General features: G+C 38.6%; 1 protein-coding gene across 2 annotated transcripts in view; it reads left to right on the top strand.

Annotated features, from left to right (window-relative positions):
• Positions 1-12,677, top strand: part of DIP2C (disco interacting protein 2 homolog C) — a 326,695-nt gene that overhangs the window by 258,377 nt on the left and 55,641 nt on the right. For both annotated transcript variants that reach the window (XM_059819053.1, XM_059819054.1), the window contains 5 exons: positions 2,341-2,542; positions 4,688-4,797; positions 5,589-5,669; positions 9,426-9,549; positions 11,166-11,287. In XM_059819053.1, coding sequence (XP_059675036.1) covers positions 2,341-2,542; positions 4,688-4,797; positions 5,589-5,669; positions 9,426-9,549; positions 11,166-11,287 — 639 coding nt within the window. The remainder of the gene's footprint in view (positions 1-2,340; positions 2,543-4,687; positions 4,798-5,588; positions 5,670-9,425; positions 9,550-11,165; positions 11,288-12,677) is intronic.

Below are 12,677 nucleotides of genomic sequence, written 5' to 3'. Positions count from 1 at the left end.
CTCCCTGACCCTTCCTGCTACTCAGCAGAGGGCTGAAGGATGGTAGAGCGGCTGTACATATGGGACTATGTTGGACTGCGTTCTGTGGGTTTTAGCAGACACGTGGTTGGGAGGCAGTGGTCAGGCTGGGTATAGAGTTTCTTGAGAGTAGTGGAGGAGGAGGGTATTTTAGTGACAGTGTGAGTGAAGCTCCCAGATCACTCAGCAGTTCAGTCAGATGGATCCTAGATACTCATTCATCTCCTAAGCTTCTGCAACCTCGTCTGACCCTTCAGGCAGGGTTGTGGTTCCTGTACCTGGCAGACTGGATCTTAGTTTTACCAGTGCCAGCACGCTGGCAGGACTTGGCAGGATTAGGCAAAGCTAGGAGGTGTACTGCAGAATTGGAGCGTGTCTGCCTGGAGAATTCTGTCAGAATGAGATGTTTTCTTAGCTTGAACAACATAGCAATCTGGACTCTCTGCAAGTTCTGGTATCTCTAATCCATTTTCTCAATGAAACAGAGGAATAAAGATTTCAGATACTTTGTTTACTTCTGGCTGGACAGAGTCATTTCAAAAACCAAGTCATCTCATCAAGAGGCATAAATGCCAGCACTATTAAAATTGACTAGTACTCTTCTCTCAAAATTTTAAGGCTCAGTTCATCAGTGCTTATCCTTGTGAAACAGTCATTCCCTGCTTCATAAATGTGCCAAAGTGTGAAAGGTGACAATTTTGAATGACACATGACAGTTTATCAGGCATTATGCTGCAGAGGTAGCTATCAAAGGAGACACTTCGGAAGTCACTGTGGAATCATTATATATAACACCCCTTGTCCCACCCCAGCTGGGTATTGTTTTCCATTCACCAGCTCCAGGAGCCACACTGTTTTACGTTTGAGTAAGAGTGGTTACTTGCCCTGTAACAGTTTTCCTTCAAGCTGATGACAGGTGAGGATCCCATGATCTATCACTGCTTTTCAGGACCTACAAATAACATTATGATTAGGAGGTTATGATGGTTTCTGCCAGAAACATGAGACATTGTGTGTTGGCTGTCACATATATCTAGCTATTTCTAATCTTCCAGAGAAGGTGTCTGTAGACCATCAGCGAGGTCTTCCAACACTACCATAAAATCTACCACTACTAAAACTGCAATATTTGTAAAATTAGTAACTGCTTTATTATTCTTTCTTACAAAATTTTGGAATCAAATAAATAAAAAATTAAGCAAACAGTGGCCAAAGGCAAAGCATTACTTAGAATCTTTGAAGAAGTAATCAGTAATTTATTGGTCTGTACCTAAAAGTACAGAACTATAAATGATTATTTGATGCTCAGAATATAGATTGTATCTTCAAGGCAACAGATGTGTGCACTTTTCTCACAGTTAAAAATTAAAATGCAAGTTAAGTAAATTATATTTTTGAACATTTAACTACTCATTAGAGATGCTGTCTGTAATACGTTTCTCAGTCTGCGTGGATGTCTGAAGTTCTTTTTCTAACTCACTTGCTGCAATTTTTGTTACCAATGTAAGGAAAATAACTAGTTAAAATGTGTATGGAATTAATATCTAAGTGCATGGATATTCATGTTTACCTAACTAAATTACATAGATACCATACATTATAGTTTTCTGGAAAGTGATGCAGTTTACTCCACTTGTCAGACAATGAAAAAGGTTACTATGAGATTCAAAGATGCTTATTTTTCAAGTTTTCATTCAACAGATTTCTTTTCAAGTGGATAGTTTCATAGTTTTCCCTTATATTGTTGTTATTTCCCATTCCTGCCTGACAAACTTTTACACAGTAATCTGGGACTGAAACAGTTTTTTTCTTAGAAAAAAAATTAAAATTCATAAGCTACATACATCAGTAGGTATATGGTGATAGACGTGCAACCTTTGAAATTTTTCTTTGCTCTGCAAGATGGACTGGATGTTAAGTTGATGGGAATCCTTTGAACTTCAATTCTGAGAAACGCGCAGGCTAAAATCAGTTTCATGTGCGTTGCCAGCCCATCTTAGTAATAAATCTCCAGGATATGTGCTACTAACCTATGCCTAAGAGGGATGCCTAGGTAGCATTTCTTAATAGATTTCTGTGTATTTATCACCAGGTTTTTGTTTGCTTTTTTATCTTCTGGAATGAGTGTAATAACGTCAGTGTTACATTTCCATCCACCTGTTCCCGCTGAAAAGAACTTCTTTATCACTGACATTGCTGAAGTGTCTTTCCATTGCCAGTTAATTATTAGGCTTGTTTTATGCAGTAATTCAGAACAACGTGTGCTTATTAGAATGATGAAAAATTAGCCTTTCATTAAAATCGACTTCCTGCTTTTTTTAGGCTATTGACAGTATTCATCAAGTGGGAGTCTACTGCTTAGCACTCGTACCAGCAAACACACTTCCCAAGACGCCGCTGGGAGGAATACACCTGTCAGAAACCAAACAGCTCTTCTTGGAAGGATCGCTGCATCCTTGTAATGTGCTGATGTGTCCCCACACATGTGTAACTAACCTGCCTAAACCAAGGCAAAAACAACCAGGTAAGATGAGTGAAGGCAAAGGGACCATGACTTCATGCTGTGTGTTGTATGCATGTATTTTTGTACGTATGTATGTTTAGAGCAAAATCAAGTAACTGTTAACGCAGGTGAGAATTGGCTCAATCAGCAGCTCTTCCTGTTAAATATTCCCGGTGTGTTAAGGACATCATTGGTTTGGCAGAAGCTAGAAGTACCTTCACAAAGAGTGCAAGGAAAAATGCTCCAAAAACCTCAGTTCAGTAAAGGTGAAGACATTTTTATCACTCCACAAAGCACTGCTAAGACCACACCTGGAGTTCTTTGTAACTTCCTGGTCAGTCATTTTCAAAGAGGATGGACTGAGACCGAAACAGAGAAAGATAAAATCTTGGCTTATTTGAAGGCTGTTTGTAAAGAAGAAATAGAGGGGAAGAGGACTGTTGACACTAAGTAACAGTGTTGGAAGAAGACCAAATACTTAAAAACTGGTCATGAATAAATTAAACCTAAGAATGAGGATAAAGGTTTTTACCTGAGTAGGGAGATTCTGGATTATTCTTACAGCAGATATATTTGAAGGAAGACCCTAACTAGTTTTAAGATGGTTCTTCAGAAGTTCTATTGCACTTTATGAAGAATATTGGATGAAATGGTACAGCAAGGCACTGACTCAGGAGACCAAGAAAGCCCTTGTAGCCTGCTGTAGTCCAGTCGCTGGTTACTCATGCCCAGTGAATGAGCAAATTTTAGCAAATTTTAACTATGAATCCAATTGCAGATTTTAGTGCTCAGATTGATTTCAAGTATTTCTGGATCTATAGCCTCAGGCCTAAGACCTGAATTCAGCTACATAAAACTACGTGTTGGTTACTTTCCACTTTTTGAAAACCAGCTTGGAATATGAAGTAGTTTTACCCTCTGGATCTCGAGTATGGCGACTATCCATCATGAATTCAGTGCAAGTTTGCCAAAACCATCAGCTTGTTTCTTTATTTAAAACCTTTGGACAAATGTTTCCGAAATCAAAACCATAATCTCAGTTTGCAGATACCGGGAATGTCAGAGGTTAACAGTGACTTCCACTAACTTAACAAAAGCAATGAAGCCTTTAACTGCAGTGCTTACTTCGGTATTGCCTTGTTGCTGTTTTGCAAAGTAATCGCTGGATTAGGATCAGTGCAGTGGAGAGACTTACAGATGCATTATGTATACATTATATATCACTATGGTAAAAGCAATGCCAGGAACACAGAAACCAAAACTGATAGCGTCACATTCTCCCATTTTGCATAGTTGTGACACACCCAGAGGATATTGCTTTCATCTTTTTAAAGCAGAGTAGTCTGTAGATGTTGTTTATTGTACATTATCTGTTTACTTACACATCTCGTATTTTGACACACATACCACATACCATCACTGAGACGAGGCTTGGACATCACAGACTCGAAGTAAAGCCTGGTATCAATTGCAGTTGATCAGTAATCCATAATGGAGAAGCAGAAAAGAAATGTTAACATGAGCATAAATGGTATCTGTGAAACAGGTATTTTTCCCTAATGGCAGCAACAAAACATCAGTGAAATCCACCTCATGGAAAAGTGTCAGCTGTGACCTCTTCCTTTCTTTTAAAGTTAAATTATTTTTCTTCAGTCTCTACCTTGTGCTAAAGGGCTTGCATATACTTCATCATATGCACCATCTGCCTTTCTAATCCTTGTCACTTCATGTCTATAGCATCACAGAATTGCTAATACAGATGCAACTTAGCCCAGGTAACAGAAGAGAGTAATAGGAATATTGTCCCTGAAGCCTGGATATATCTCATCTGGTTTTAGGCACTTGAATGGACATGCCTAAATTAGGAGCTGAATTTTCCAAAGATTCCTTACGTCAAGGCAGACAGGATTTGTCTCTGGCTGTAGAGAGCCCATGATAAATGGGCTCCTTGGTTAGATATGTTTAGAGACGATGAATCCACGCCTGCATATCTTCCAGCTGCTTCTGGTCCATGAACCAAAGTGTGTATCAACAGAGGTGCGCTCAAGGTTTGGTGTTGTGGATAGCAATGAGGAAAATAGCATGCAATGCAAAAGAAATAAAAAGAATTTTTATCCACAAGTGAAGGATTTTTATTGCACTTAGTACATTTCTGATTTATTCTAGAAATTGGCCCTGCCTCTGTGATGGTGGGGAACTTGGTCTCTGGAAAAAGAATTGCACAGGCCAGTGGTAGAGATTTGGGGCAAATAGAAGATAATGATCAAGCCAGGAAGGTAAGCTAAACTTTTCTGATATGGCCTATATTTAGCTAGTTAGCATCAGGACACTTAGCAGTACATAGATTGTATTATTATTATTGCAGAATTTGTTGATTGCTTTTTTTAATTCACACTAAAATATTTCAGAACCCCCTTTACAGAGAAATATAAAATAAGCATGAGGGGGGATCACTGCATTTCATTTGTGTGGGGTTTTTTTTATAATTGTACACAGGACAACAGAACAAACATGGTGGAAAGTGTTAATGGGGCTTCTACCAGAAATCACCCTCTGTTATATATTTTTTACTAGTTCGAGTGGAGTCCAGGGAATTTTGTTTGCATGTATCATCCTGACCTTATTTGTTGTTATTTTGATCCTGTAAAATGAAGTTGAAATTCAGCTGTTTTGGGGACTTACGTGAGTAATTAAATTAGCAAGTTCTAAGCCATATAAATATTTATTTATTTATAGTAAGAAAAAGAGAGGAAGCTAAAGAATTAAAATTCTGCTTAAATTCAGAGATCAGTAAGAACTGGTTTATTGCTTTGAAAGTATATATAATAGTACATCATAATCCCAGCAGTGGCTTCAGTTCCACAGAGGCCGCTGCTACCGTGCAAAAGCACCTTGCTATAAATATGTGTGATGACAAGAGAATTAGTTCATGTTTACTGCACTGGGTATTGATGTAAAATGTAGCATATAAATAAGAAAGACATAGCTAAACTAGCAAAAATAGTTATCTGTTTTTTAAAGCCAAAAGGTTATTTAGTGTCATGACTATCACTCTCCTTTATTTTAGTTCCTCTTCCTCTCAGAAGTGTTACAGTGGAGAGCTCAGACCACTCCTGACCATGTGCTTTACACTCTACTCAACTGCAGGGTAAGAAGCTCAGACCATTACTCTGACAGGCTGCAGTATGGAAAATGGCACACTGGTATTTCAGCTGCACCTGCTTGTGCTATGGCTGAACATGACCTTTCTCTTTCTTTTCCCATTAATACTCAGCTGTTATATTTAATGTTCACTGAGGCAGAAGGGAAAAGAGAATAATCATTGCCAGTTGTCAAAATATAGATTGCTTTTGTATCAGACAGCATGCCTTACACATTTCTCATTTCTTTCTCCACATCCTGTATGTTGTGGGTGAGCTGACACTGCAAATCTATTTCAATACTGATCATTCCTATTCCGAACGGTAGTAGTTAATACTACTCACTGTCCTGATTTCCAGTTTGAAAAGCACAGGCTTGGCAAAATCAAAGCATTTTCCCTAAATAAAACAATGATTGTTGGGTTTGAGACTGGACCATCTGGGGGAGGTGTGAAAATGGGGAAGGGAGGTGAAGAGAAGAAGAGGTACATCCAGAATCCAACCAGGTCTGCAGAGGATCACTAATAAACCTCTCTGCATAGCCTACATGAGGTGCCAGCCTGGCACAACATTTCATTGCTTATCAGAAATGAATTAGTGCATGTCATGTGGTACAGAACTTGACTTTACTAAGAATGGGTGATTACAGACTTCCTAGATGATTGTAGATGACAAATCAATAATTCTCAAGATCACTGTAGAGAATGAAAGTGATTTCAAACCATCCCACCACAGTACATCTAGATAACATCTGTCAAAACTGGGTACCATACGTAGTGTGTGAGGTTCTCCAGGAGAGAAGGGGCCTGGAATAGTGCTATTCCCCTGGGCCACCTGGAGTAGCTGGTGTTGTCTCTGCCCATGTGGTCCCTACACAATTGGATGGGTTCTTAAACCTCCAGTAATTTGTGAACCTCTGTGAAATGACCACTTACTGTATTTACAGGATATGCCTCCCCAGCCCATATTACAGTGCTGGTACCAAAGTTCAGTTTGAGGCTACCAAGAAGTCATTAAATGACCTTTTTAAAATTTGGATTAATAGCTAATATTATGTGAATGTGTGCAACTTGACAGATAATAGTGAAGTAGTAATGTAGTTGTCTGTGGCAAAGTAGAAAACTTGAGAGGCAATGCTCTTTATAGATTCAATATTACACCATTAAAATAGTGCATTGTTCTGTCCTGTGAGTTAGGAGCAAAGATGCTGTGGGAAAGAGACAGTGATATGTACTGTCCCATCTCCTCCACACAGGCTGTTGCTTTTGAGCTTTAAATAAAGCCAGACTTCCCGTGCTGGCAGAAGGGTTCAAACAGTGGGAGGGAAGGACACAATGTGCAAAACAAGGATTAACAAAATAATTTATCATTCTGTAGAAGTGGAATATAGTTGAATTTTCAAATTCAGTTTCTCCACTACTCTCAGTGTGGAGTACCTTATCATATGAAATTTTTTTGAGAGATGTAATGCTTTATGGAGAGATTTAATGTTTTATGGAAAGGAGTGACAGGTTTGGTGGGGTTTAGCCTAGGCAAGTTTTATTACTCGGCTTGAATTTTAGCTCTGGTTTGTAACTTTTCCCTTTTTGTCTTCCTTGCACATTGTCTGTACTCTTTGTTCTAAAACATCCAGGCATCTTGCAGTGGATGACTAATAGAAATCCACTGAGATTAGTGTTTTCCTGTAACCCAAACTTTTTCGGAATTTGGAATATTTAAAAATTAGCACAGTGCATTGTTTTTAGTGTGTGTCATGAAGGATTGCAACACCTTTACATTGCAGGACACCTCGTATAAAAGACCCAAAGGGAATAGTTGCCTGGTGCTTGCCAATGATTCTTGTCCAACAACAGGATTCTCCTTCCCTGCACTTCATATAAACACTGTCTTTCCGCTGGTTCACATGCAGCAAGTGCCAAATGTCTTAAATGTAAACAAGTTTTGCACAAATTTATATGATTTGCAGCAATTCCCTTTCTGTGTTAGTGGGGCCTTTGCTTCTCAAGTATGTGGGGATGTAAAGTGTTCTTCTTCCCATGACTATGCAACAGGCAATTTCTTGAAAGAAGGAACAAAAAGATTAAGCACATTCCTACTGGCAGGTATACAGTGACAAGGACACCCAAACCTCAGGTCACTTTGGCTATATTTAGGGCTGGACAGATGGAAGCCATCTCTAGTCCAGCATCCATACAGTTGCATATGTCTTTAGAGGAAGCTTTCTTAGTGAAATGATCTCCACATTGTTCAGAAGACTGATTAAAATTGCCTAAAGTGCATTTCAGTAAGTGTGGTTGCTGAAGATGGTGAAGACAAATGCTAAGCCCTGACTTTGTCCTTTTTATTTTCAGTTAAGTTGTCCTCTTTGTTGACAGTTTATAATAGTAAATGCCAAGTGATACCTCGTAAAGTGCCACTACTTTCAGTGCTAGACCTTTATCAAACTGCTCTCTCCTCTCTGAAGCTTGTGGTCATTAAATACTGTGGTGGTGTGTGGGATGGTGATGGTGGATAGAAACCAGCAATCAGGCCACATGCTTGTTAAAATTGCCTTGTTAAAATAGAGTGTAAAGAATGTTTCTTTAAAACAGTAGACCTTCTTGCTTTCTCTCTTCTTAAGGATAGTGATACAATATTTTTGATTGCATTGCATTGCATTTTTGATTCATTGTTCTTTTTAAGTGTATATATATACTCTTACCTTCCTCCCCCCCCCCCACCACCATTTTTTCAGACTCCCTATTTTTAAGTGAACTTGGTGCTTGTGATAGGTGCCAGGTATATCATAGCAGCAGTGGAGACTGCAAGCCTCTTTTTCCAGAGGACAGGTGCACAAGCAGAGGTGCTGCCCTGTCCCTTTATCGCAGCCCAGACCTGGCCAGACCAGCTCTAGGCGCAGTCAGTCTGTCCTGCATGTTCATTTTTAGACCTCTCTTCTGAGGTGTCAGCTGTGGTAGTGAATTTTGTGATACAGGTGCATATATTTCTATAAATGTGCATTTGTGTGTGTGCATATATACACACACATATATATATATATTTAGGAAATGCAAGAACCATAACACTCAGGCGATTTAAAACACTATATCTGTTTGATAATTTTGGGTCAGTGCTGTTTGAAGTGCTTCAAAAAGCCAAACTGTAGCATATTGTCACTTCCCCTTTTTTTTTTCGTGCTGACCAGAGCTACTCAAATTCAACAAATGCCTTTCTTCTCTATTTCATTTATATGCATGTGCTTAGCTTTTGTTCCAGACTAATTCTTTTCCCTATCACAAAGTATTGTTTTCTCCTGTGTCTTTTGTCTTTTGTCTTTTAAAGTATTTCTGCTGTGCCGTTTGGCTTCACTCCAGCGTGCAGACAACAAATGCAATTTTCAAGATTGCTCTCCACAGATTCTGCAGATTGCTGCAGAGACCATAAAGGCACTTTCCTGGCTGCAGCAGGAATGCTGTCTGTGTAGCAAGGGAAGTACAGGTTATGTGGGCAGGATATTAGCATACTACTGTAATCCCTTGGTTAGAGCAAAACCACTGTTGAGGGCAGAAGGTACAGAGAAAGGAACAGAGAACGTTCCTCTGCTTTACAAACATCTTTTTTCCTTCCAACTACAGTTTGGTATAAGGCTGAAGGTTTCTGTATTTAAGTTCATTGCATGACATATTGTGGCTGCAGCTCATCCAGTAACTTCGAAGGTACAGAGGAAAATAGAATTTCAGCACATTGCATTATCTTCTGTGACATTTATCTTTCTTCCTGTGCAGGGAACAATAGCCAACTCGCTAACATGTGTCCAGCTACATAAACGAGCTGAGAAGATAGCTGTCATGTTGATGGAAAGGGGACATTTACAAGATGGAGACCATGTGGCTTTGGTTTACCCACCAGGTAACGAACTGCCGTGTTTGGTACCTTGGTAGTCCCAAAAGTTTATCAAGATTGTTTAGAACGGTGCCATATTGGTGATGTTACCAACCTGTAAACCATGTTAATTGGCAAAACACAAAATATTTGCCTTATGTACATTTCTTTGAACTTAGCTGAACATATTTAAAAGAATTTCTCTTAGTGTATGCGCATAGACATTATTTCTTTGGGTTCAGATTGCGATTAACCTGTGTTTTTAAAACCTGTCTCTTACAAGCAGTCAAATTTAATTACTGCTTTTCTTCTAATTTGCTGGAAATACACTATTTTATGGCACACAGTTCTGCTAAAATACTCCATCTGCTGAGTGTTCTTAGATTGACCTGTTGAATTCCCTCTTGGAAGTGCTGTGTTTCATGAGGGTAAAGCAGCAATACTTAGGAAGTAATCCATGTTTTTTTAGAGTAGAAATATGATGAATAAATAGCAGATGATTAAGAAATACCAAATTATAATCACTGTTTTCTCTATACATCTTTAACCTAGACAGCTCTCTGTGGCTTGGATTTTCATCCTTTGATATAAGGGCTTTTAAGCTTGTGTTAACCAGTACCATGTCTGACATTTTCTTGAAATTATTTCTGATCTAGTGCTAGTCTTTTATCTTTAACATTTCATGTCTGTTGGTGAAATAAACAGTCTGATTTAAGGTCTGTATTGTGATATTTGGTTTGTAAGGGCTGCAAGATACTGCTTAAATTTTTATAGTTTATAGGAATAATTTGTCAACGGTTAATATGAGAAAACCTTTTCCTCAAAAGAAGGCTAGTATTGTAAACTTAAGTTTTTATTTTCTGTATTTCACTTCCCATGAATAAAGCATTTTATTGAAGGAACAATAACCTACCAGTACTGCAGATCATTTTGCACTGAAAGAATAAAACAGCCCCCATTGTTGTCTTATCACAGCCTGTGTACAGCACCAGGGAGCTATCAAACAACAGCATTCAAGGGATCTTTGTGCTGTTGTCTGTTCAGCCTCCTTAGATAGCCTGAAGTGTGCTGTCCACAATCTGTCACCTTATTTTATGATAGAAGCAGGACTTCAAAATCATGGTTCCCTTTTGTACTGTAAAATTTCAGGTAGGTAAGTCAAAGCTGCATAGCTGAGGTTAAAAATTACATGAGAAAGACAGTATTTAATGAAACCTCCAGATGTTTTTTCTGCAGCTGATAGGAACAGGCATCATCCTACTTCATCCTTTTGCTGGGGCACCCCTCTTCTTCTAGGCTCTCATTTGTCTATAAATGTAAATTTAGGAAGATAATTAAGCTGTAGAAATCAGTCTTTTTAACAGGTTACTTCCTGAAAAGTGGAGTTCACCTAAATGATGATATCTGGCTGCAGCTTTGTGTGTCGCCTTTGGTTTTTCGTGCTCAGAAGATCAGTACGATTGAAAAGAATCAGTGAAGCTGAACAAATACTGACAAGGGGCTGAAAAAGAAGTCTGTTAAAGGGCTTAGTCGCTCATTTAACCTTCTGAGTTGAGTTCCAAGTAATATTTATGCTGACATAGGTGTCTGTGATTAAATTATTTGATTTTCAGGGGAGGATTTTTGTTTTGTTCTTCATGCAGGAATAGACCTGATTGCCGCATTTTACGGATGCCTGTACGCAGGCTGTGTGCCAATAACAGTTCGACCTCCACATCCCCAGAACATAGCTACCACGTTACCTACAGTGAAGATGATTGTGGAGGTGAGCAGACACCTGAAAGTGCACAAGTAGATTAAATGGGTGATGGATTTGCATAGTCTTTAAGAGTGGTAACTTAAGTGAGTGGTGGTTTAGGTTGAAGAGTTGTATTTCTTCCGAAGATTCAGGACTTCATTGTGTTGCAGAGTCAACACTGCTTGACAGCACACAACCTTCTGACTTCCGCTGTCACATTTTGCCACAGTTATGCTACTCCTTTCAAGAAATATATTTGAAGTTCTCTCTATTTAGCTATGTGCCAAGAATGGTAGGATTCCTCACCTGGCAATGCTACCCTGACTATTGAGAAAAATCCCAGCTTGACCTGATGGTGATTTGTGCTCAGCTCTGTATATCTAATTGTTTTGCAGTTTGAAACAGTTTCAAAGTTCTGTTGTGAAGATGTTGGTCAGTATTTTGTTTCATCCAGAGAAGTGTTACTCAGACTTTTTCATTCAGTGCTTTCTTTTGGTATTTTGGCTTTATCTAATAATGTTTAGTCTTTGTTGCATATAAATAACTGCATTGTGCTTGTTACTGAGGGAAATAAAATGGTTTCAAAGAAACCTTTTACATCTGGCAGTTACTAATCTATTGAACAGAATTCTGAGTCTCTGAAAAAACAAGTTGAAACAAATGTGATTATAACACTTCTAATTAATGTTGATATTTTCAAGTAATAAATCCTAGAGATATAATTTGTGGCTTTCCTTATGGGATCAGATGCCACAAAGTATCAGTGGAGGTATGAGAAATTGTCCTGTTGTCTTCAGTGTTCTCATTACTTAATATTTTTGCACTCACATTTTTTAAACATCAGTTGTTACAATTATAGAAGTGATGTAAAATGTGTTACTTTGTTTTTCTGTTGATGTTTAATAGCCAGACTAGATCTGTTTAGCTTCATGATGAAAAACTAGGACAGGTCTAAGCTGACTTGTAATCAATTTGTCCCTTTAATAGACTAACTTTAAATAAAATGTTGAAATGTATTAGCCATATTTATGCCAGTTTGCCTTAAAAGCCTCTCAGTTCTGTTTTACACAAGATGTTCTTTCACTTTCGAGAGGGATAACCTTGTAGAAATTAAAATATTGAGGCTGTTCCTTCATTGCCAATGCAGTCATACGAATTTCCTGGTGTTATGGGGTCAAAGCCTGCTCTGACACGCTATATGTCTACACAGCACCTTTTAAAGTCAGTAAGAATGACCTCTGAGCAAAATTTGGCCTTCATAATTGTGTTTTGGTGATGAACTGGTAGCAGTAAAATATAACTGAACATTATTGAGCCCCATCTCAAGCAGTTGCTAACCTGTAGCTAAGATGTCTTCTTTCTCCTTGCCATCATCCCTACCTGTTTACCTCCGACTTGCTATTCTTCAGGCATGGAC

Source organism: Gavia stellata, chromosome 6 (assembly GCF_030936135.1).
Source record: "Gavia stellata isolate bGavSte3 chromosome 6, bGavSte3.hap2, whole genome shotgun sequence".
NCBI lineage: Eukaryota > Metazoa > Chordata > Aves > Gaviiformes > Gaviidae > Gavia > Gavia stellata.
This window is presented reverse-complemented; position numbering and strand designations above follow the sequence as displayed.